The sequence below is a fragment of the Poecilia reticulata genome, linkage group LG6 (assembly GCF_000633615.1).
Source record: "Poecilia reticulata strain Guanapo linkage group LG6, Guppy_female_1.0+MT, whole genome shotgun sequence".
Lineage (NCBI taxonomy): Eukaryota > Metazoa > Chordata > Actinopteri > Cyprinodontiformes > Poeciliidae > Poecilia > Poecilia reticulata.
The window spans coordinates 22,562,084-22,586,185 of record NC_024336.1 but is presented as its reverse complement, the minus strand read 5'-3'; the positions used below and the strand labels follow the sequence as shown (position 1 = coordinate 22,586,185).

General features: G+C 40.7%; 1 protein-coding gene across 1 annotated transcript; it reads right to left on the bottom strand.

The window, feature by feature from the left end:
• Nucleotides 1-738: 738 nt before the first annotated feature.
• On the bottom strand, nucleotides 739-23,034 carry vwf (von Willebrand factor). Its single transcript, XM_008412396.2, has 53 exons — nucleotides 22,687-23,034; nucleotides 22,516-22,567; nucleotides 22,268-22,411; nucleotides 21,928-22,030; nucleotides 21,626-21,834; nucleotides 20,888-21,009; nucleotides 19,998-20,217; nucleotides 19,805-19,927; nucleotides 19,612-19,723; nucleotides 19,467-19,513; nucleotides 19,239-19,375; nucleotides 18,986-19,124; nucleotides 17,956-18,056; nucleotides 17,676-17,871; nucleotides 17,382-17,597; nucleotides 16,393-16,639; nucleotides 16,204-16,298; nucleotides 15,901-16,052; nucleotides 15,720-15,823; nucleotides 15,509-15,647; nucleotides 15,265-15,399; nucleotides 14,274-14,420; nucleotides 14,036-14,176; nucleotides 13,684-13,782; nucleotides 13,453-13,609; nucleotides 12,939-13,106; nucleotides 12,711-12,846; nucleotides 12,314-12,623; nucleotides 10,652-11,801; nucleotides 10,461-10,565; nucleotides 9,642-9,785; nucleotides 9,362-9,505; nucleotides 9,117-9,281; nucleotides 8,959-9,005; nucleotides 8,696-8,873; nucleotides 8,292-8,533; nucleotides 7,840-8,029; nucleotides 7,369-7,710; nucleotides 7,041-7,279; nucleotides 6,472-6,574; nucleotides 6,318-6,389; nucleotides 5,901-6,005; nucleotides 5,592-5,797; nucleotides 5,368-5,517; nucleotides 5,179-5,295; nucleotides 4,867-5,047; nucleotides 3,044-3,084; nucleotides 2,849-2,965; nucleotides 2,449-2,547; nucleotides 1,512-1,640; nucleotides 1,373-1,412; nucleotides 1,187-1,284; nucleotides 739-1,039 (listed from the first exon to the last, which is right to left on the bottom strand). The coding sequence occupies exons 1-53, from the start codon at nucleotides 22,750-22,752 to the stop codon at nucleotides 854-856; spliced, it is 8,607 nt and encodes a 2,868-aa protein (XP_008410618.1). The 5' UTR covers nucleotides 22,753-23,034; the 3' UTR covers nucleotides 739-853.
• Nucleotides 23,035-24,102: the final 1,068 nt, after the last annotated feature.

Sequence of the window (24,102 nt, the reverse complement as noted above, 5' to 3'; positions counted from 1 at the left end):
GGGCTCACCAAAACTGCAAGTCCACATTTGTGATGGTATGACCAACAAAGCTTTTGTTATGGCAACTAGTTACCATTTGCTGTACTTTTCTAAATATTTCAGTGAGAGATAACACCACTGTAACATTTATTATAAAGCCTTTTGCACTACTTCAACAGGGTATCTATTAAATGTGGGTAGAATATATAAGTACAATATATTTGAATGAAAAAACTTAAATTTAAAGATTGCAGTAAGCCTTTACTATTTCTGTGTTGGGATGTTTATTTGACCAAAATAAAATCATCTTAAATAAAAACAATGTTAGACACAGCACTGCACAGTAGCTTAGTTGGTAGCATTGTCCTGGTCGGCAATATTAGCTTCTTTCTGCATGAAGTTTGCATGTTCTCCCATTCCATGTGTGGGCTTCGTCCCAAAGATACAAAAACCTAGCTGTGTGATTACTCAGAATTTTTCTTGGGTTTGAATTTGTGTATGCATATTGTTTTTTCCTCTGTGTCTCTCTGTTCCCTTGTGATTGAATAGCAACCAATCCAGAGTGTACAAAGTCTATTGCCCAATGACCCTTGCAGATTGGCACYATTAACCCCGCAATCCCGCAAGGACAAGCAGGTAAAGACAATGGATGGATATTGGTTGAAATATCAGGCACCTCTAAGGTATGAAAGCTTATAAAAACTCCCAGCATCAACTTTTACAAACATATTTTAAAAACAAATGCGCAATGCAACAAGCTAAGCTTGCAGAAACTGATGTTTGTTTTATTGGTATAGTATTTGTGTTTCTCGATGGGTACATTTTGCTTGGTTACACACAAAGCATCTACATTGAGCAAACTGTTATTGTCTCTCTAGTTGCAATGTTTGGACACACAGTCGCATGTAGTTACAGACTGGACAGTGTGGTGGCTGCGTGTGCCATTGGCGCACAAGACGGGCACGCTGAGAGGCTCTGTCTTCACGGCGGCACAACACACGCACTCCTGCTCTACGGCAGCACTCTGCAGGGAGTACATAGACTTGCTGCGACATTTGCCCTGAAAGACAGACAGATAAACAGGATTGACTCATGCATAAGCACCATGGGCCAGACTGAACAGGTGGGAGGGCAAAGGAAAAAAAAAAATTTTTACTTTAAAGGCCAAACCCAGGGCAGAATGTTAAATCTGTCTATGCTGTCTCACCTCACAGTAGTGCAGTTCAATCTGTTGCTCTGATTGGCAGTCATCTACTTTGACATAGTTGAGTGTTCCCGCCGTCCTGCGGCACTCTGGCTCATTACCTGTGCGCATGCATTTGTTTTTTGTCTTTTTTAATTTGATCATTCAGATTTTCTCATTATAATACAGTCTTGAAAAGGAATCACTTACAAGTCTCACAGCAGGTTTTACCAATTTGGCTGACTTTGCCCTGTCAAAAACAACACACAAGTAAAACATCTGAATATAACTTAGTGTTGAGAAAGGATGAGTAATTGTGTGAAGATAATAAAAGTTCAGGGAGTTGTACCCCTCCATCAAGGCAGGCCTGGCGGTTAAAAGGAGGGCAGGTGGTCTGTTTGGTCTCCAGGACAAGATCTCCTCTGCTGTTCACACCGCAAGCATACAAGTAACAGCCATCCTCCTGGGTTGAGTTGACCTGATCAGTTTAACACAGATGCATATAAGATCAGGTGTTTTGATTCATGTCCTTTCCTATTTACACTCCATGTGCTTGTTACCTAAACATTTAAGGATGTTTTATTTCTTTAAATTTATGTGACGAATGTAGAACATTAATAGGGGTTGTTTAACTACTTTTAGTTGCAATGTGGTTTTGGTGGAAGTTGTAAAACTGACGCAGGCAGTAGTTAATGACAAGGAGCTGAACTTTAGAAGTCAGTAAACATAAATTAAATAAGGAGCACAATTCTGCAGGGCAGAGGAAATGTGCACAACCAATTGTGAAGCTGAGATATCGAGCTCTGGGTATAAAAATTTTGCACATCCTAATGGACACACGACTACAGCACTGTAATAAATTTTAAGCCGTTTAATTTAGAAACAAAAGTCCAAAAGCTGCCTTAAAAATATGAGTGAATTCAACTTTCAGACATGAGTTAAATCCATGCTGACAAGCTTAAAATAGTCAGGAGAACAGCTTACAACTACAAGTTCAACTTTGGAAAACACATAAACCTATGTTATGTGTAAACAACTCGTTATAGCAAATTGAGTTGGAGAGATTAAGTAGGTGCATTTAACCCATGGGGGACTGTCAGTTTTACTGTGGATTATCTCTCTTTCATTCTCCTCTTCGACTTGAGAGACAAAGAAGTGGAGAAAAACATCCAAATTGAAAATGTGTTAAAGCAAAAGGTTTTAACAAACAACACTTTATCTAAACACTTTTTTGTTTATACTATGTAGCACATGTATCAACACCGTCTTCTCCATATAATACCCACTTGCACACTGGTAAGTTTTCCATCTGGCTTCTGTATGATGCAGGCAGTGGCAACACAGCGCCCACAGCAACTGTCTCCCTCCTTCTGCATTGCGTATCCCTTGCAAATAAAAAAAAAAAAAAAAAAGGTTAGCTGTTATTTTAATGACGTCACATGGCAATTTGTGTAATTTAAAAAAAGATAGATCTTTGATTTATTTTCTGCCAATATATCATGATCTGAGTGAATCATAAAACAACRTTAAGGGCAGTCTCTGTCTAATGATGAGCAGAGAGGAAATGTAGTCAGAGCCTAAGAGCACCTCTTATGAAAGCGGTGGACATTTGAGTTTATTAATAAGTTATGTAGAGGACGGGAAAGAGGGATGGTCAAAATGGAAAATGATGACGTAAGGAGTTACCCTGGGGCAAGATGGACAGCTGGTTCGCTTGCATGACAGTTTGTATTTCTTCACTGCTCCGTTCTCCACTGTGCACTCGCAGTGTGTGCACATATCCACCATCACTCTTTCGCCTGCCTTCATAAATACACATGCAGTATTTAAAACCAGAGTACAGAAAGCACTGTCCACACTTTATTGCTGTGGATGACTTACCCCTATCACAGTGTGATTGAGAACACAGACATCCATTGGTGCTGGTGAGAGAAGAGCAGAAACACATTTTTTTTCAGTTCTTTGAATATCCTGTCAATTTATAAGGAGTCCAAGTTACCTAGCTTGATCTTTAAAAGCTATTTAAGAGGTCAAACCAGGATACCTGGCTTTAAGATTGCAGCAATGTAATGAAGACATCTGCAGGACACTGTGTGAAACTGCAATTTAACCAGGCCAGTTTCAGCAAGTTAAATATCTTCAGAAGATATTTAAGATCATTTACATTTTTAACGTACATGAATTGAAAATAACTTTAATTAACTTAGTGACCTGAAAATTGCAACCAAATATATATCTTAAGCAAGATGAAAAACCCCCCAGCTAATTTAATGTGCAATTTATTGTGCTTTTACACCCACAGTACATTCATTTAATGACCATAACCTTAATTTTCAAACCCCCTAATAATATACTATAATCCCTGCTTTCCAGTTAAAAATCATTAAATAGTACTTTTTTCTACTTTGATTATCTGAACATGCTGCAATGCTGTTTCACAATCATGTAAATAAAAATATTTTTGTTTACTGACAAACACAGGCTGTATGTATGTTGTTCCATTAGATCTGGTTTAAAACTGACAGTAATTCAGAAAAAGAGCATTACACCATTAATCAAAAGGGTGGTGGTAGTGTGATGATCTGAGGCAGACTTATTGTTTCATGACTTAGACCACTTGCCATATATTATGGAGGCATRAATTCTGCTTTCTATTAGAAAATCTTAAAGAGAATATTAGACTATCAGTTAGGAATTTAGGCTCAAGCAAAATTAAGAGACAATGATCCAAAGCACACCAGCAAGTATACCTCTGGATAAAAAAAAAAAAAAAAGGTTTTATTGTGTTGTTGTTAAAAGTCTAAATTCAAATCCTGCTAAGAATATTAGATTATCAGTTAGGAATTTAGGCTCAAGCAAAATTAAGAGACAATGATCCAAAGCACACCAGCAAGTATACCTCTGGATAAAAAAAATAAAAAAAAGGTTTTATTGTGTTGTTGTTAAAAGTCTAAATTCAAATCCTGCTAAGTTGCTGCGAAATGACTTTTAACAGGTCACTAAAGATCTAATACCCTTCAATGTGGCTGAATTTAAAAATAATATTGCAAAGTAGAGTTCCTCCTCAGGAATGACTATTGCCAATTATCACAACTGCTTGATTGCACCTGTGGCTGCCAAGGTTTACACAAGCTCTACTTATGTTAAACWGGCTATTACTTTTTTCACTGCACTGTAATTTAAAGTCTAGTATGGGAAAACATGACATTTTAAGTAATTGGAGCCTGCCATAGCAATGCGTACGAGGGCATTGAAATGCCTGCAAAGCAAGGCATCAGAGGTTTAAAGYGTAATATAGCAAAAATAATTTGACGCTCTTCACCGCCATTGCAGCTTTGCCTGAACGCTCGGTTTGGACCCGCAATGAATCATCGGATATGGTGGGCCGTGAAGGATAAAATGGACTCATCCTTCAAATCTTTTGAAAAGGAGGACGGATTTGAAGGCCGCATTTGAAGAAGCCTTCGAATTCGGACAGGCCTTGTCGCCGCTGTATGATGTAATCGGCCTACAAATTGAATGACATTTWAAATTTTCTAGTTTTTAAATGTCATTCAATTTTAAGACCTTTTTAGCCTTAARCCCTGTTTACATCAGCWACACAAGTCATTCATYTACAGTTTCATAGATGATCAGAGTTCTAACTCATTCTTTCTGCCAATGTTTTCCTGTTTGYGCACCAGCATGTGTATGCGTGTGTTTACCACAGTGGCAGCGGGGGCAGCAGTCCTGAGTGTCACAGTGAAGCTCACTTCCCAGCGGACAGCTTGTAGTCTCCATACTGCCACAGCTGACATTTGTTGTAGAGATAAACACCTCGTCTTTCACTTTCTTACACTCATGTTCGACACATTTATCATGTGCTGACAGCCACTTCTCACCCACCTAYAGACAGAGAAAGTGAAGCAAACCAATCAAAAATATTYGGTGTTATTTTTTKGGGGGGAAMCACTGATTYTTTTAGGTAGAAAGACAAGRAARCAAAGTTTTATTAAGTATTTAAAAAAYCCACATACCCTTCTGAGCTTTCCTCCAWTGACTGTGTCCCCTCGCATTGCTCCCTCGGTCTCTATGCAGCTGGCTGGTGTACATTCTCCACAGCAAYTCCCTTTTCTCTGAGTGTATGTAGATCCCTGAAATTTGTTAAACATTTTTAGAAAACATTCATTAATGGCGYATATTTTTCACATTTAGTGCTGCCTGACCACAGGACAGTTCCGATTGCAGACGGGTGGGCTGCACTGGGCGACATGGAGCGATGTGTCTCTGTCCTGCAGCTCTGTGCATCGACACTTCTCGCATCCTTCTTCCCACTCGCTGCCCACTGGGTGAACCACTCCACCAACCACACACACCTGGAGACATACATTGGCCACACAGGAAATGAATCCTCCAGCGTGCCCAGGAGTGCCACATTCAGAGAACTCACCTTGTCAGGTTGGCAGAGGATTTCTGTGCAACTGCAGTCATTGGTAAAGGACGATGTGACAAACCCGGTGGGGCAGGAGTGTGTRKAGTTCTGGCAGTTGCATGTACATTCAAAGGAGTCGCAGCACTTTGTCTTTTTTGTGGACAGCTGGCGGTGGGCTGGACAGTCAGGGGGGTCTTGTTGGGAACACTCTTCCTTTTTGCACACTAGATCAGAGAAAGAGAAGAGTGGCATAACAAAAAAAAAATCACACCTAGAGCGCCATCTGTTTTATGCTTGCATACGTTGTAAAAGAGACYATCAGCCTACCRCACTCGTGAATAGGCTGGCATTCGCCAGGGTTTTTCAGCACCACTGTTTGACCGTCCTCACAGCGAGGGACATCAGGCAGATCACAGCTCACCAGATCACACACTGGGGTCACAAGGTGAGACTGAGGTCAGCAGTTAATACATTAGTGAAAACCACATTATTTATGGGGTWTTTCAAAATAAATTAATCATTAAATATCAGTCTAGAAAGGTATTAACTATTCATACACTTCACAGAAGAGCTTTGAWATTTTTGGTATTCCATTTATGCTTTCAAATAGAAAGCAGAAATGCTTTCTGTCTGAAAGCATTTCAAACAGAAAATGCTTTCTCTTATTTTGAAAAGCTACTGTAACATCCCATGCCGAAATAAAAACATTAACATATTCTTATATACATGACTATCCATACATACCGCACTCGTACTCAGGGCAGCACTTGGATTCTTTCTTCTCCTGCAGGATCTCACAAGGTCCGCACACTGGAGCTAAACACACACCCATGCTAATTAGAAAAAGCTGACAAAAGTTTAGCTGATGAAGCAAGTGGCAGTAAAAGTAAATAAGAACCTTTGACATCATTGCATGGTCTGGCAGTGCAGTTGATATGTTGCTGGTCCAAACACATGCAAATCAAACATGGRTTGTCATCTGGCACCCAACTCTGCATATGCTGTTTGAACAGAGGGAAAGCATGTTTCCTTTCCATTTAGAAATAAACAGCAGAGGGCAGTATAATCACACATTTGTGATGTGAGCTTTGCTGTAACTCTACCTTATATTTCAGGGGTGCAAAAATATTATGAAAAGATACAATTACAGTATCATGGGTGAATATTGTGGTCATTATATCAATTGCAATCAAACAAATGTTTGTTAATTGTTATCTCCAGAACTCGTCTGTCAGAACACTTTTTTGTTTCAATCTTTTCARTCCATCACCACATTCCTTCAAGTTTTAGGCAMGAWATGCAGCAATTTTCACCCAACTGGACAATTATGCTTTTCCCTACCTTAGTTTGAGCTTTTCTTTACAACTACAGTATTGAACACATTAAGACAAGGATTCTAATGATTACTAAACATATTGTTCAGGTCTGATTCTTCTTGGGCTTTCAATCATATCCTCCATGTCTCACCGCATATGTGTGTCCTTGATGATCCACACACTGTCTGCAGGATTCCGGAGAGACRCATTTTCCATGATGCAAAACCGTTCCTCCAGTGCAGAAGCAGCCTTCAGTAGGTGTCTCCATACAYGATGACTCGTTGCGCCGGGTAGTCGACCAGTCGCCTGGCAATGCCTGTAGGCTGCCACAGTCCTCCACACATCCTGTCCGACATGCATCATACTCCATAGAGTTTGGACAATGCAGTGCTGCAMCGYAGAACAGAAGAAGGAGTTAGGATCCACCTCCAAGAGTTAAGATGTTTGTAGTAAACTAAGGGATATGTACAGTGACTTACGGCAAAGATGGGGGCTCCTCCAATCCACACACACACCACTTTGTCTACAGAGGCGTGCATAGGTTGATATYAGCTCACACACATCTGACTCGTCACACGCCTGCTCCTCACACTTGATGAGGAAAACCTGGACAGCAATATAGGCGTGGCATTTTTCAAACACCTCAGAGCGTAAGGCTTGACATCCCATCGCCACTCCAGACACGCACACTGCCTTCCGTTTGGGCAAGCACACACCACCATCTGCGGCCACAGTCCAGTCYGAGATGAAGGCCGGCTGGTCGGTGGTWGTGCTGCCATTACGGAAAGACAGGATATTAACCTTCGCCTCCCCACATGCACCTGTGAGAAAGGTACAGACAACACAGCTCAAAAGTAACACGGCCAAAACCAAAAGGGACAGGAAGACACACTTTTCGCTTCCGATAGTTTGCATAAAGCTGTGAGCGAATGGCTCGCCGGTTCTGTTACCGCAGAGTCCAGYAGTGTGCCCACTGGTTTCCGAACTGAGCAAGGTGATGGTAAATTCATTGCTCTGAGGGGTAAAAGTCAAAACGTAGCCTTGATCTGATTTCAGCTGCAGCATCACTCCTCCGTAACGCACCACCTCCAGACCAGAATGTCGCCAAGGCAAGGCGAGCTCTTCTCGACCAATCATGGCCTGTTTGTGGAGAGAGCAAATAGGAACTTATGCATGAAGTGCAAACATTATTTTCTTGAAGTCAGAATCAATAGAACAAAGTGATTCTGTGTTATTGAGGCATAGTTTTGAAAGCCATGCATCTTTTTCCATTTTCTACATAATTCCTTTTTGTCTAGGCAACGCGTAAACCCAAATAAAATAAAGTTTCTGTTTTAACTTGGGGAAAAAATGAGAAAAAGAGTTGTTCTAACTATTTCAAGCACATACTGTAYAGGTTTACCGTAATGTCATCCTTCAGCAGCAGTGTGTATGGTCYATGGGTCACCTCCATGGATTTCATGCAAATCTGGCTGTATTTTGCTGAGTCTTGACAAGGTCCGGTGTGAAGTTTGACCTCTGAGCCTTCGCTGTCGCCTTTACTGACCGTTAGAAGTGTATAGGAGCACAATCCCTCTCCTTCCAACCTGAGAGCCAGACCATCGAACCTCACTACATGGTTTGTGGAGCTGCCCATACATATGCCTGTATACACACACAAGGGAAAAAGGGAGGGAGGAGTCAAGTATATGGTCCATTTTGGTCTGGGATGCTTGTCCTTTTTACTAACAGTTAGCAGGTGGGAAATGATCTGCTTGTTATACGGAGAGGCAAAATATCACAGTGCAAGTTATTTATTACACATACAAGGACATTCCCAGCGGCAGCCGCAGGCCTCCTCCACTCTGACAGGGGGCATGTTGTTTCTGCATGCTGGCGGCTCCAGTCTGTCACAACTGATTTTGTGATTCTGAACTGTCACCGCTCCACTGGGGTGGCACAAGAGAGAATGGCAGCCATCGTCAAGCAGCCACGATTCACCAGGCTGCAACAAACAAGACGACCGATTACAGAAGGGATTACAAGTAATTGTAAATTGGCTTTGAAAATGATCCAGCCATATTACAAACCTTCCTCTCATTTCCGCTATCATCAACACACACTCCTGGTGGACCAGCTAAAAATAACCAAGCACACATTTTTATTACTGCCTTCAGTTATTACTATAATCTAAAATGGAGACTTATTTTCTACTAAGAAGAGAAAGCTGTTCATGCTTAGTGGGCACCTCTGCAGATTCTCTCCATGTAGCTTTTGTCCAGAGTTAAAAACATTCTTAATTGGTCCATGTTGTTTAGATGCAGAGTGTTGTCTTGGTTGCCATGGTGACCRAGTACACTTAGCTCATTGCTGTCATAGTTTGGTCCAACTCCAATGGGGAACACTGACACACCTGGAAAGTGACTCCAAGCAGTGAGACACTGTCATATCATGTCAGGAAGATTTTAATTGTTTTAATAATAGCCTGGTTACCTGCTGCAAGAGCCTCATTAGCTGCCTCTTTAATATCATCAGTTGATTTTTCTGTCATCACCATCACGACTATCTTCGGGACACCTACTCTCCCACCGCTGACAGATGAGATGGATGCCTGCACAGCAAATTTTACAGCTGACCCTGCAAATGGAAGGAACAGTTAGTGTACATCCAGCTTGACCTGTTTCCAGTCACCTCCAAAACCATCAGATGTCAAACAGTGGTTCCACGAAGAAACCGATGTCCTCATGACAGCACAGAGGTTCATGTTAACTACCCAATGCAGGAGCTGCAGCGGTCCTGGTTGGGATGCCTTCCACCCGCTTCAGAAGGTCTGACTTGCTTTGATGACTGTTCCACATGAACTCAGCCGTGTTTATGTCTCCATACTGAATTAAGCTCACCTGAGTGCCACCTGGCCCTGCGCATGGAAAAAAAACATTGAGACATTTACATAATTACCCTTTTTTTGTGTTTAAACTCAGTACAGTTTGTTCCTAAGTACTAAAATATTTGGACTACATTCAATCATGACAAATAAATTGAGCAAAATAACTCAATACAGGGATTTAGACTCACAAATTTGAAAACAAGAAATAAAAGAAACAATATAACAGCATAGTATTCCATGTGTGTTTATTGCAATTGTAGATGTTTCTCTTGTAAAGTGTAATATTATTTACCCCAGAATATGTCAAGTATAATTTAAAAACTGTGCATGTATAATTTGAAAAGAAAATCATATCGCATGCTAGATCTTTCTGTAAATGTGAACGAGGTCCTAAAAAAACAGAGTAGGAATGTTAGGTTAAGTAATTGTACATATATTAATGTTTGGCATTCTGGAAACACATAGCCCCTCATAAGTTTTCAACTACTGAAAATAGTTGTGAAAGTAATTTCCTTTCACAATTTGTTAAACTTGTGTTATTCAAAATGACAGATATACAGTAAAGTTATTTMTTGTTTCTAGAGATTATTTTGCGTTTTAAGTAATCGGATGTTTTGAAATGTCTCTAAAGAGGACAAACTTTGATAACAGACTGTTGTGGTAACAATTATCTCTGCACGTACTGAAGGAATGCGTCACACCCACCTATATCAGCATTACTAATGAAAGTCTTGACAAAGGTCTTCATGTCCTCAAACTGCTCTCCGGCCTTTAACAGGAACATGACATCAAGATGCTTCTTGCATGGCACTGTGTGATGATACATTGTTACATTAATGTGGCTGATAGACCAATACTGGAAAGATACTTGAAAATTAGTCAGTTCATGGTACCACCTGTGAGTGGCAGAGTGGAGTGAGTTGGGATGATGAGGGGTGGCAACGTAGGAGAGAGGGGCCTGACTGCRGTCTGTGTGATGCTGACCACACGATGGACTAGAGACGTCAAACGGCTGTAGTCCTCAACCATCATCGGACGCTGAGGGTGGCTGAATTGCACCAAGTCCGTTTCATGCACCTTTGGTCCAACACCGATGGGATACACACGTGTTTGGACGCTTGTAGTTGGTGGACGTGTCACTGTATCAGTGGGGGGATTTTCAGTCACAAGAAAGACGAGCTGAGGTGGGGCGGGGACATGAGGAGGATGAACTGTAGCCATTTCCTGAAGAGTCATGGTGACAGCTGCTCCGGTGTTTGTCTCGCTTCCTCCTCTCCAACGAATCTGCCGCAGTCGCTGCAGCAGGTGCTCTCTCTGCTGCCTCAGCTCCCAGCGGCTGATTTCCACCGTGACTGTTACAGAGTACTGGATCACTGTGATGCGGATAAACTCTTCCTTTTCTGTCAGCTGAGAGACGACTTCCTCCAGGAATATTAGAGACTTATTGAAGTTGGCCTCACCAACAGTATCAGAACCTTCTATGATGAATGTCACATCTGTGGCTGGAGGGTGGTATGGCGGTATTGTGGTGGCAGGAGAGTGGCCAGAGGGTGCAGTGGATGCCAGAGTGCTGGGTATATGTTGTGCAGGTRTTGTTTTCACATAAGACGCAGGAGAAGTGGTGGGAGTGGCCTGACGGGCTTTATTTGGTGTAGGTTTTGGCATCTCTGGCTCCATCCCCAAGGTGCAAAGGTAATCCGTAACCTCCAACAGACGATCGGACAGTTCGCCTGTGCTGCTCAGCACATAGGCTCTGTTGTCTGGGTTGGCCTTGGTGATGTCATTAATCTGACCCATGTTGACACCAGGACCAAGASCCACTGTCAAGGTGGTGATGGCTTTCTTACGGAGCATCTTCACGATGGCACGGACGGGACGAGGGTTACCACTAGCGGTCAGGATGATTGCTACACGGCCAGCATTGTCACGCTTGTTCTTGTCATAGATGTTAATGGCAAGATACTTGACAGCTTCGTCCAAGAACGCTGCATCTCCCCCTGTGTAATGAAGCTCATGCACGGTCTTCCTAAACAGCCACTTCTGAACCTGTAGGTATTGAAAAGCAAGAAACAAGCATGAGGCAACCAGGTCTGAATGTTTATATGTCAAGTATGTCCTTATTCTGTGCTTTCATATARAGTTGGGGCATCTCTTGAGAATGTGGCTCCTCTAATGTATTGTGAGAGACTGTGGCTATACTTGTTGCTTGTGCTGCTTTGTCTATCACACTTTTTTCTTCCAAAACATTYCAGATGTTTTTATACAGCCTTCTGTGAACAGCCAGCTTCTTTAGCTATAACCCTAGGTAGATAACTGGACTGTGCACAGGCTTCCATAACCATCAAGCCATAACCATCAAATGGCAATAGATACTTGTGAATAAAATCTATGAACTTTATGTTTTGAATTGAACTACTGAATTAAATAAAACTTTTCTCTAATATTTTAATTTGAGAAGATTCATTATTTTATTTTAGAATTTTTTATTTTTATTATTCCTAAAGCCATCAGTGATTAATTTGTGTAAGGTCACACATGGTCAATATTTGCTACCATACCTGCAGGTCATATGTTTTAACTCCAGAGTGGTAGAGCAGCACTGTGGCTCTAGTGTGAGCTGAGCCCATACGGAAACGTTCAACCACTCCGAGTATGAATTCCTTGGTGGCCTGAAATTCATCTTCAGTCAGTGCTTCTGACCCATCCAGTAAGAAAGCCAGATCCATTGCMCGGTCACACATGCCYTCGGGCATCAAGGTGGTGAAAGGCATCGTGGTAAAAGTGCCGTAACTCAGTGTTGGTGTGGGAGTGGACAACATGTTGAGGGAGGTGCAGTCTTCACAGTTGAGAGTGTTGTTCTCACAGTGGCTTTTATAGGRRAAAAAAATAGATTGAYTTTAAATTAAGCACACTTTGGTTTCATTTTATAAAACTATTTGCTATTCTGTACATTACCATATTTTGCAGTGTGTCGGGTCATCATGATTCAGGATGACTTTGTTCCCATGAGATATCCTCTGACCCTCGTGGATACAAACCTGACACTGAGAGGGATCTACGCATTGCATTGCCACCTCGTCAAGAATTTGACCTACACAGATTAAGTTTARACTGRCACTAAATCACAGTATCAATATCATTGTATGTTTGACTGTAAAATAKTTGTATGTTGTGTCTTGGCACCTGSTGGGCAGTAAGCATGGCAGCCTTCCACACACGTCAGTGAACAGTGGAGGGGATCAGGATGCTGGCAGGTAATTGGACAGGCAGGTCCGCAGGTGTTATACCTCCACTGGCACAACTCCTCCCCTGTACCTGCGGGCTTAGGGTTCAGCTCTTCACAGCTCATAGCTAGGATTTAGTGAAACAACTTTAGTTAAACAACTTCATTTTAGTGACCTAGTCAAAAAGATAAGATTCTAAATTTGATGTTCTAGTCTAAAGTTAATCAAAACAAACTTTGATTTCAATGTTTTGTAGATTGATTGAAATCAGCAAAAAAAAAAGAAACGAAAAAACACCTAAAAAACATATTACACAAATGCACTTAGATTGACAAAGACAACACAAATAAAAAGTAGTAGAAATAAACAAAAACAAAAATCATGTCAAAAAGATTCTATTCAGCTTATCCAATCTCTTCCYAGCTGAAAAAAAAATTGAGGACAGGTATTATCAGTTCGATTTGATCACTCACGGCAAAGTTCATTGGATCTCCACATGACMGACACTCCCTTCTCTGAACAAGCCTGCGCRTAAGCAGCAATGGCGTCACAGAAACATGCACAATCCCCCACAGACGAGCATGAGCATGCTGCCTCAACACACATCTCTACATACGCCTCTGCATCCACCTGGAGGGAAGAGAATGAACATAGGAATGAATGAGGTGTCAATGAGCAACTTTGGAGCTATAACTTTTACATACCTCACTRTTGCATTCTCTGAAGAGCGGACCAGAAATCACACGACATGATTGCTCCACTGTAACCAACTTTACAATGTTGTCACTGCAAGGAGCTGGCATCTGAATATCCAAAAGAAGACATACATCAGCCGCATGTATTGCTTTGTTTATTAATTGTATTCATTGACTGGTAGAAGGGAATACTTGAAGTTTTGCTCTGTAACAGCAAGTATCTTAGGAAGCTTAGTATGCTCATTTGCTTTCAACCAGAAACCATACACCTTTAGGTTAATTTAGATGGATTGTAAATCCTTGAGWTATTAACATACAGACTGTACATGTGCAGAAATAGTGTAAAACCCCTCAATATTACCTCAGTTACATCAGCACAGCTGGGAATGACTTTCCAGGAATTGCCAAAGTGTGAGGCATCCACCTCCARCTGGTTGTTACTGCTCATCAAATCATTGTTGACATTTCCGTCAAAATTCCCGCACAGACCACAGACCCGGCCCTTCATATCACAAAGTAATCAYGACAAAGAAAATTGCATTATTTAAACAGATGTGAGTAAATCAGTTCAAACTGGAGTTAGACTAACGATGTGGTACCCTGTAGGAAGCTGAGACGTGAACAAGGAGGCGAGTTCCTCTGTCCCAACTGAGKGAGATGTGTTTCCCCAACATGACGGTATAAAACTGACCAGATCTGACAATCTCCACTTGGGAACTTTGCAGCACAGGCCTCTTCATCGTCACCTGGATGGATTCATGTAGGACACACAGAGGTCATGTCTTRCGTACTTTGGTTAGGATATTTRCAAAGRGCTGATGTATATTGAAAAATAACCAAATGGTTTTATATAATGAGGTGGATATGAATGTAGTGGGTTTTGCMGTGCCAAAGTGCTCATACCTGTAAAAGATACCCCTTTTTATCATTAAAAGCACATAATCACTTGTATTTCACTCGGAATGTTTTGTAGTAGAACAACTTAAAGTGACACAAAACTGTTTAGTGAAAATAAAATGGTACATATGGTACAAGCGACAACCTAGCTTTTAAGCTTATACGCAAAATGGAATATGTGGCCAAAAACTAGCATTKKWMMWYMMMWYMMCYTKRAMSSMMCMWYYWMMMMRKKRAAMMWKGKKGSMRSMWYMWWMYKKKGKTTTGGTTTTCTAAGTGACTCCAAACAKACCCCCTATGGATTAAGAAAGCTCTACTTTACWTTGGTCAATCACTTTAAATMTACATGTAATGTGATTAAATGTGAAAAGGTGTGCGAGTTCTGAATACTTCTGCAAAACATTGCAWGAGATTCTTGACAAAAATAAATTTATTTGCTTMAAAATTTAAGGAAAATATAAATGAAGAAAATATTTATATATAATAATAATACTAATAACCTTTATTTACCCAGGTTTCTCCCATTGAAATCAAAAGATCGCTTTTACAAGAGAGACTTGGCCAAGACAGGCAGCATACAGAGAGAKGGAAAGAAAAGACACAACTCGGCTTTTTTTCCAGGTTACAGTTAATGCCGCCCTAAATAATGCTATATATAAGTAGAATTAACAGTTTGGACYGCTTGTGTGTTACCTCTCCATCCTGCATTACAATCAAGCCGCCGTGGTAGAAGATAGTGACAGYTTTTGCACAGCGATCCCYGACAATTCCACACGCWTCATTYTCCACCAGCACTCTGAAGGAGCCTTCGTCTGCGTGACACATATCCTTTTCATAGGATAAGTGGAGAAAACACACTAATCAATGCAAATTTACTAAGAACAAGCCTACACAGCAATCTGGAGTGGGACTCTCTGCAGATYTGTTTGCTTTATACCTGAACCAGGACATAYTGGCATAGGCCAGGAAAGGAGTACTTAAGGCCATCAAATGTGATGTAATGCCCCTCCCCCACGGTGCGACACACGCCATCACACAGCTTCTGTGTGCAGCGCCACTTCCTGTTCTCACACACACTGGAAAACAGGAGAAACATGTCAACCAAACTGCTTAAGGTTTTCCTTGTCATTTACCAACGGTCATTTTACCAGGTGTTGCAGTCAACAGTGATACTCCGCCCTGCTGTGTACRGCCTGTTGTTATGGTAACAGGGACACTGCTCTGGTTGGATGCAGTCTCTGCGATGGCGTACCTGAAATCAATCCGTCAGTCAATCTCTTTGCTCAGTTTAAGTGTTTAACGAGCAAAAAGCAAACACACCGCACTTACTGTGCCGGGTGGACAGAGGCAGCCAGGGATGCAGGCAAGACTCACACACGGCAGGTCCAAATTCTGGCAGGTTCTGGCACACTCCAGCCCCCTTTCACCTGAACTACACTCTGCATGAACAAGAGGAGGAGGGCACTGGACTGACCGTCGCTCTGAAAACAAAAGCTCATTATTTAGACCAAATAATACTCAACTTTTGTTGTGTCATGAGGAAAAATATAAGAGTGATGCCCAAAAACATGTTGACTAATAGAGAAGTGCATGACTATAAGTAGCAAAAACTGAAGAAATATAAGATAGCACCTCTTGATGGCACTGTGTCATCATCATAGAAGAGGTCAGAAAGAAATGATGTCATCTCTGTCGAGCTGCACCGCATGGCCCCATTCTCACAGTAGCTGCAAGGTCAAATATAAACACCAATTATGATAATGCAACAGAATCATGCATCTTCTCAGACCATTTTCTGCAACTGCAGATGGAGTCACATACCAAATGCTGTTGTGATCGGCATACACGTCACTGGGCTGATACAGCTGTCCATCGTGCAGGCAGGGGCACATGTCCGCAGTCACACATTCACCAGAAGGGCTCAGGTATTTCCCAGCTGGACAGAAACAGCCCTCCTCACACACTCTCTCCCCCTCACAGCCAGGCTCAGCACCCGAGAGAGAGCGGCACGTTCGCTCACATGTACTTCCACAGGCCTCGTACACCTGACCTCCAGGACACTCCATCTCTGAGAACATTAAGTCAAAGGGAAATTTATTATAAATTCTTGGTTAGTTTACGTTTTGTCCCCCCATCTCCTTTTTAACACAGGAGTTTGAACAGCGAAAGTACCATTAAAAGCGTGTTGATTTTTATGTAAAAGTTGTTCACAAATTCACTATATACACTGACTCTTAATGTGTTAATCTTGCATGGATGGATGGATGCACATGTGCTGACGGATGAAAATTCCTTTTTAAAATCAGCCAAACTCCAGAGAAGTTGTAAAAGCTGAGTTACTCAATTGGACGTCTTTTGATCATAGATTATAAGGCGGTGTGAGCCTGTAGTAGCTTCTTTTAATCAACTTCCTGACAACATAAACAAATACAGTTGTTGGTGACTAAAGAGATGAAATATGTGAATAAGCAATGTACTTCAGATGAAGATTCAGCTGTTAAAGACTCCATGAAAATGTGGTTGAAGAACCTATTAGGACCATGCATCCTAATAGGTTAGCCCATTTGACTGCAAATAATACGTGTTTTTAGAAAAAGGATTTTTGCATCTGCAAAAAGATAAGTCAACTTCAAACACAGAAAGATTAAAATGCATTTTGTGGTTGTGTGACTTCTAAGAATTAACCAACAGACAGTGTCAAAAACATTGCTCTTTCAGTTTCATAAAGGATGCACAACAAGTATTCAATCAAATGTTTGTCTTAGAGACAACTTTGAATAACTGGAAACTGAGTTCAAAATGCGAGTTACCACAGAGTGAAGGGGATCTCCAGTTGAGCAGCACTCCTTTTGCAGAGCAGGCGGCTGCATAAGCAGACAGAGCCGAGCAGAGGCACTGCTCACCGTCTCCACAGGCGCACACGTCATACCGACAAAACCTCTGAAACGGAGCAGGATTCACCAGAAAATGGCACGAGCTGAACACATCTGACATGATCACTGCACATGCCTCTTCTGCGTAACGCACTGGAAGGGACAGATGAACATATGTTGATATTTGTTATTTTTTAATAAAACAAGATTCAGTGGATACGCAGATGATACCTCTTTTGGGATTTGTTGCACATGGATCAGTGTCGTGCTTGTGAGTGGATTCGCAATCGCCATTGATCCTCCAGGCCTGCCCAAAAGCCTGGGGACTTGCTTCAACCAGCCCAGAACCAGACAAGAAGTCATCACCATGGTTTCCATTGTAGTTCCCACACAGACCACATGTCTGCCCTGTCCATCGTGGCCCCAGCTGGAAAAGGTTTACAGGATTCAGTGCTGTTGGCTGTTTGAAACATTACATCAGCATTATCACTGAAAACATATTTAATCCAACCTTCAGAAGAACACGACCACGACCGTCCCAGTCCAATCGAAGGTCATCACCAAACTTCACTCGAACAGAAGACTGAGCCAACCTCGCAATATGCAGATGGCCTGTAAGATTGCATACATAACAAAGTGTAAATGTGAATTCAAAATAAATGTAGTTTTTTTTAACTAATGTCACTCCCAAAGCTTGTCCCAAAGTGAAAAACATGCCTAAGTATCTAACGCACGGTGATTGGCTAATAATAACACAGAATACATACACCTTCTAGTTAAATCGGAATAAAAACAAAAAATACATATACGCTGAAAAGGTGTGCATGACTGACATATGACATAAAAAATAAATAAAAAACAGGTTGTATGATTATGATCTGACCTGTAAAATCAATCTTAAGTAGTGGTACCTGTCTGACAAAATGAGGTAGACTAAAATATGTCAAAAAGCTACACATATAATGTTTTGATAAAAACAACAACAAAAAAAAAACAGATGAGAAACAAAGCCACCATCTATCACTCTAGAAAAAGTTACAAAACCATTTCAAAGGCTCTGGGACTCAATTGAACCACAGTGAGAACCATTGTATATGTAGGGAACATTAGTGAGCCGACTGAGGGCTGGCCAATCAAAATTATTCCAGGAACACATTAATGATTCATCCAGACCTTAGTTAAAGTCAACATCCCTGATTCCATTGTAAGAAAGACATTAGGTGTAAAATGGCACCAACAAAAGCACTTAGAGTGGCCAAGTCGGTAACTGGACTTCTCTAAGTAATTACTTTCTCACATAGGAGCAGGTTAGGTTTGGAGCTATTCCTTCATTAAACAAAAAACACTGGTTTAAACAGCATTTTGTATTTACTCAGAATCTCTCTTTGGTTATTTTTTAAAATGTTTTCTGTCAAACATTTAAGTTTGACATAAAAGAATAAACAGAAGACATTTTTAACTGGGCAAATGTTTTACCACACGACAGTACAGAATAATTTGATTGATTGTGAGTTCTCCACCCATATACCAAAAATACACACCATGATTCATTGGGGTCTGGATGTCCATACTGTCGACAGACACAACTCCTCCATGCTTCAGCTTCACTGTCATGTTCTCCAGAGAGGGCAGACTGAGTGTCACTGAGCGTGTGCACACAGCATCCTGATCGTCTGCACACTGGGACATAAAGCAACCAAAAGAATGCTTCAAACCATTCAAACCTGTTTTTGTCAAGCAAACGTTGCATTACAGCCAACCATATCAAATAAAAAGCATAAAATCAAGAATTACCTGCACATTCTCAATGATGACAGAAAATCCGTTATTTGTGCAGTCCTTTGCCAGGAGATACTGACAGTGACCAGTGAAGGTGAAAAATTTGTTGTCAAAAGACTTGAAGTGAGACTGCCCAACAACTAAGCATTCACCTACACACAAAAAAATATGATTTTACACCTGAAATTGGCGCCACAGAATGTCAACAACATGCTTGAAAGTGGTGCTGGACACGTGTCTTACCGGGGCAGCCTTCATTGGTACATTCCCAGGACCCATGGCGGCACACACTAGAGTGGCAGATAAAATACTGTATTTGAGGGGTAGCTCATTTGGATGCTTCACTTTTTATGCACATGCATATCTGTGCTTGCTTACTGTTCCTCACCATGTATTACAGTCCTGAGAAATGGTAGATCCTGGGGGGAAATGTCTCCCCATGTGTGTGCAGGAACATTGAGATACCTCCACACAGCGATTCCCATCCAAAATTTTTCCAGCTGAAACACATGCACATGTCATGTTACTGCTGGCAACACTACAGCCGAGGGAAGAGTTATATTTAGTCAGTGAGAGCTTACTGGGGCATGTACAGCCATCCACACATTCCTCCTTGCAGACCTCCTGTATGTTGAGACTGTGGCAAGTTGTAGAACAGGGTTTGGTGCATTCACTGTACTGCATGCCAATTGGACACTTGGGAACTGCAAAAACACATGGCAAGTTTTACTTTACAAACATTTTTAATGGTTTCTTCAGATTTAACTAACTTACAGCACTGGCTCTCTTCCACCCAGCCATGTAGGAGTATCCCATGAGAATGGCATGTGCGAGCGTATTCCAGTAAGAAAGGACAGGAACAGTCTTCTGGGGTTTTCTGGTCACAGTAGCAGGCCTCTGCCTGACACAGGGACAGGAACGCATCGGGAGAGACCAGGTGGGAGCAGTGAAGAAACACACTAGAGCTCTGCAACACGCTGCAGCTGGACAATACCTGCACACATAGACATGCAAATTATCAACTCTTCCTGTTTGAATGGATAAACTACATGTTTTAGGCTTCATGCAATCAAGGCTTTCATTTACCAATGTATTTGTTACATTAGTTGCTAACAAAATCTTGTCTTTTTTATCTTTGGTTGAAATTGTACATTCTCTGTAAGGCACTGGAATGAAAGCCAAAAACACAAACATAAGATGTGCTACATACTGTTGGGACATCACAACTCTGGATTTCTGAGTGAAATTATTCTAATGAAATGACTGACTTGAGTGAAATGATCTACTTCACAAATCTTATATTAGATAATGACATTGTACTGAACACTGTTAGTCCATTATCGTAATTTATTTTACTCCATTTAAAACACCATCAGTCATTTTCTTCAAAATGAATTATAATGCTTTGTTAGTAATGACACTGATTTGTCAGTCGGGATCTGACAAGTGAAAGTCAGATCATGTCTTCTGAAGTGATGTACACTTTATGAATGTTGCAATACATGAAGGGATCTAGAAAAGGAAAGACATAATCATGTGAGGAAGTTCAGATGGTGTTAGACCTTCCTGTTGTCTTTCCACTTTCCTTTTAACATCAAGATTTAAAATCAGATGTACTTTAATGATATTCTCAGAACTGCTCGTTAGTGTTAATTGTCTGTTACCGCCGCAGTTCCCTTTGTACTGTTACAGGATTGGGTGGGATCCGAGACGCGTCGACAAGCCTGGTCAGCTCCCTTCACAGCCCAGGAGTTTGCAAAATCATAACTGTCCTCTGTCAGAAATCCTGAAAGCACACAAACGTGAACAATGACACACACAAGAGCTGACAGATTCTCCTTAATCTCATCCTACCACAAATGTCTTTGCTTGCTTTAACCTTGTTATCTTTTCCTGTACTCAGTGGCTACTCTTCCTGTTGCCGAGTTCTGGTGACTCAAATCATTTCCTAAATTCCAGTAATATATAACTCTCCCCTGTTCAGCTYCAAAACTCCCTGACATGCAGGTGACTTTCAATTAAATAGAATATTAACAAAAATGTGCTTGTTCCACTGATTCATAAAAAAAGAGACTCATATAATGAATAGATTTATTATTCGTAGTGATATATTTCATGCATTTATTTAGTTAATTTTGCTGCTTTTGTTTGCAGCTCATGAAATCCCAAATTCCACTTTTATTAATATCAAACTATTACATGAAACAAATTTTATACCATCCATCCATTTTCTTACACCCTTGTCCCTAGTGGAGTTGAGAGGGTTGCTGGTGCCAGCGAATGTTTCGGGCGAGAGGCAGGTTACACCCTGGACAGATCACCAGTCCATCGCAGACAAAATTTATACCACTATTCTAATTTACTGATATGCACCTACAGAGTATTTCTCTCGATGCACCTACCCTCCTGAGCAGTGTATTCATCAGATGGGATTGCATTAAAGTTGCCGCAGAGGCCGCAGGTGCGATTGGAGTGGAGTTTGGTCATAGTCACGGCGATGTTGGCCGCATTATCAATGGTGACAGCGAAGCCAAACTCTTCACTCCAGAGTTTATAAAACCCAAGCTCTGAGCCCACAAACACAGCATGAGATGCATAGGGAAGGGACAGTCTGTGAAAAGGAAAATTAATTTGAAGCTGTTATTTCTGTCACTATCAATGATTTGATGATTTTTTTGTGCTTTATCTATATTATTTTTTTCACCTTTTTCCTCCTTGTGAAAGCTGTCCGTCTGCAGATAGGTGCAACTCGAAGACGTCCCCCACAAACAGTGTGACTCCTGTTCTTTTGCCATTTTGAAAGTCACCTATAGCGATCCAAAGCATATGTTTACATCAGTGATACAGCTACATCTGCATAAAAAGAATGACATTGGAATTTAAAGCTAATGATGAGGGTTCCTAAATAAAAACACATTCTGTAGCAAATAATGTTTAATATAATACTTGCTATCAATTAAACAACAGAAAACAAATGTTAGATCTTAGTGGAGGGCCATTAAACTTCACTGTTAACTTAAATGAATTTTCTTTATGTTACTCACCCAGCAGAGTGAAGGAGTGATGGTTGCAGTCCCCAGCCAGAAGGTAGCTGCAGTCTCCTGGAAACTCATATATAACTCCATCAAAGGTGTGAATATGATGTCGTCCGAAAAGACTGCATCTCCCAGTTATGCTTGCCACACAAGCTGGACACAACAATGTCCAATGAGTATGAAAATAGTAATCTGCAACATTAAATGCAGGCTATTTTATAGAAAGTGGGAATTAACAGAAATGTAAAATGTGATACCTGTAAGCTGCAGGAAAGCAAAAATTCCTTGCAGATGCCTCATCGTGTGCAACTGAATTAAAAACATAAAAGTAACTATCACAGTTAATTACATTATTGACATTCCTCAATTATTAACAAATTTGCAGGTTTGATTAACAGACTCTTCCTCAATTCTCAAACTAGTCCTACCTCCATTGCTCCAGATGCCAGAAAGGGAAAACAAAATTCAAAACAAGGAAAAAAAAAAAAACACATTCAGACGTTACATAGTCAAGAGCTATTGTGATGGTCATGAACTGCTTTGGTGGGAACATAAAGATTTGCAGCCACGGTAGGAGGTTTGTTTTATAACACCGACTGTACCCCGCCCAGCTCCCTCCTGAGGGGTTTCCCTGAAGGTCACTCCCCTCACCAGGTTATGTCAAGAAGGAATATCATTCTGTCTGCAATGTGGTGGCTGCAGACTGACACCATCAAACACAACTCAGCAAGACAATGCCAGGATATGCCTACTGATCGCCGGGCTGAGTGATTAGTCCACACATAACGTATCTGTACCAGCGCCAACCCAAACAGCTATAGTGGAAAACACTCTCACCAGAGATATCTCACGCAATAACACTGCATCTGCGGTGCCCCATGCATGGGCACTTCACTGGATTGCACCAAAATCTCACACACATACTGAGAACATGTGTTGATAAAAGCTCTCAGGTCAAACGGTTGGTGATTGTGTGGAATTTAGATAAAGGAGGGGAAACTAAATATTAATTTCTGCCAAAATGTCTCTCAAATGTAAATAAATCTATTGTTTGATCCATGATTGCTAAACCATCTGCTTTATATGACAATTTATTTATGAGTTCCCCCTTTACATTTTTTGTTTTGAATATATGATTTAATTACATTTTTATAGCATAAACGTAGACTTGAATTTTGTTGAATAGTAATAAAATTGCACAACCAATTGTCTGATTAACATCATTTTAATCTATTTCTGCTAACTTATGTTTACTTTGCCAATGGTGCTTCTTTCCTACAGACATTTCATTGTTTTGAAGGGCCTTATGAGAACTTCACTTTGTTACCTTTGATTTAATTTAATGACTCATTCATGTTGACATATGATTCAACATATGTCAACATATGTTGACATAGCATAACATATTTAAATGCTCAGTAAGTAAATAAGTAAATGAGATTTACTTGTTTGATTTGAATAAGTAAATCTTGACTGATTCTAAAACAACAAAAAAGTGACTATCTCTATAGTCATCATACATTAACTAACATTGCCTACAATGCTAGTTATTGTATGCAACAGTTGCATACAATAAATGCAACTGTTATTTTTTTAAATCACACACTTCATGTTTTTAGTTTGCCAGAGTATTTAAAAACGTTTCATTTAGTAACCTAAGACTTTCATTTTCGGCTTCAAACATCTATGAGTTGTGTAATTTTTTATCAGCACAGACTGAGTAACTGCACAGCATTTCATGAGACTAAATAATGTTATTATGTCTCAGACAAGCACATCTGCAATATACATGGTGTGTAAGAGATTCTCTCATGTGGCAAAAATTTCATTTATTTAAGATATTT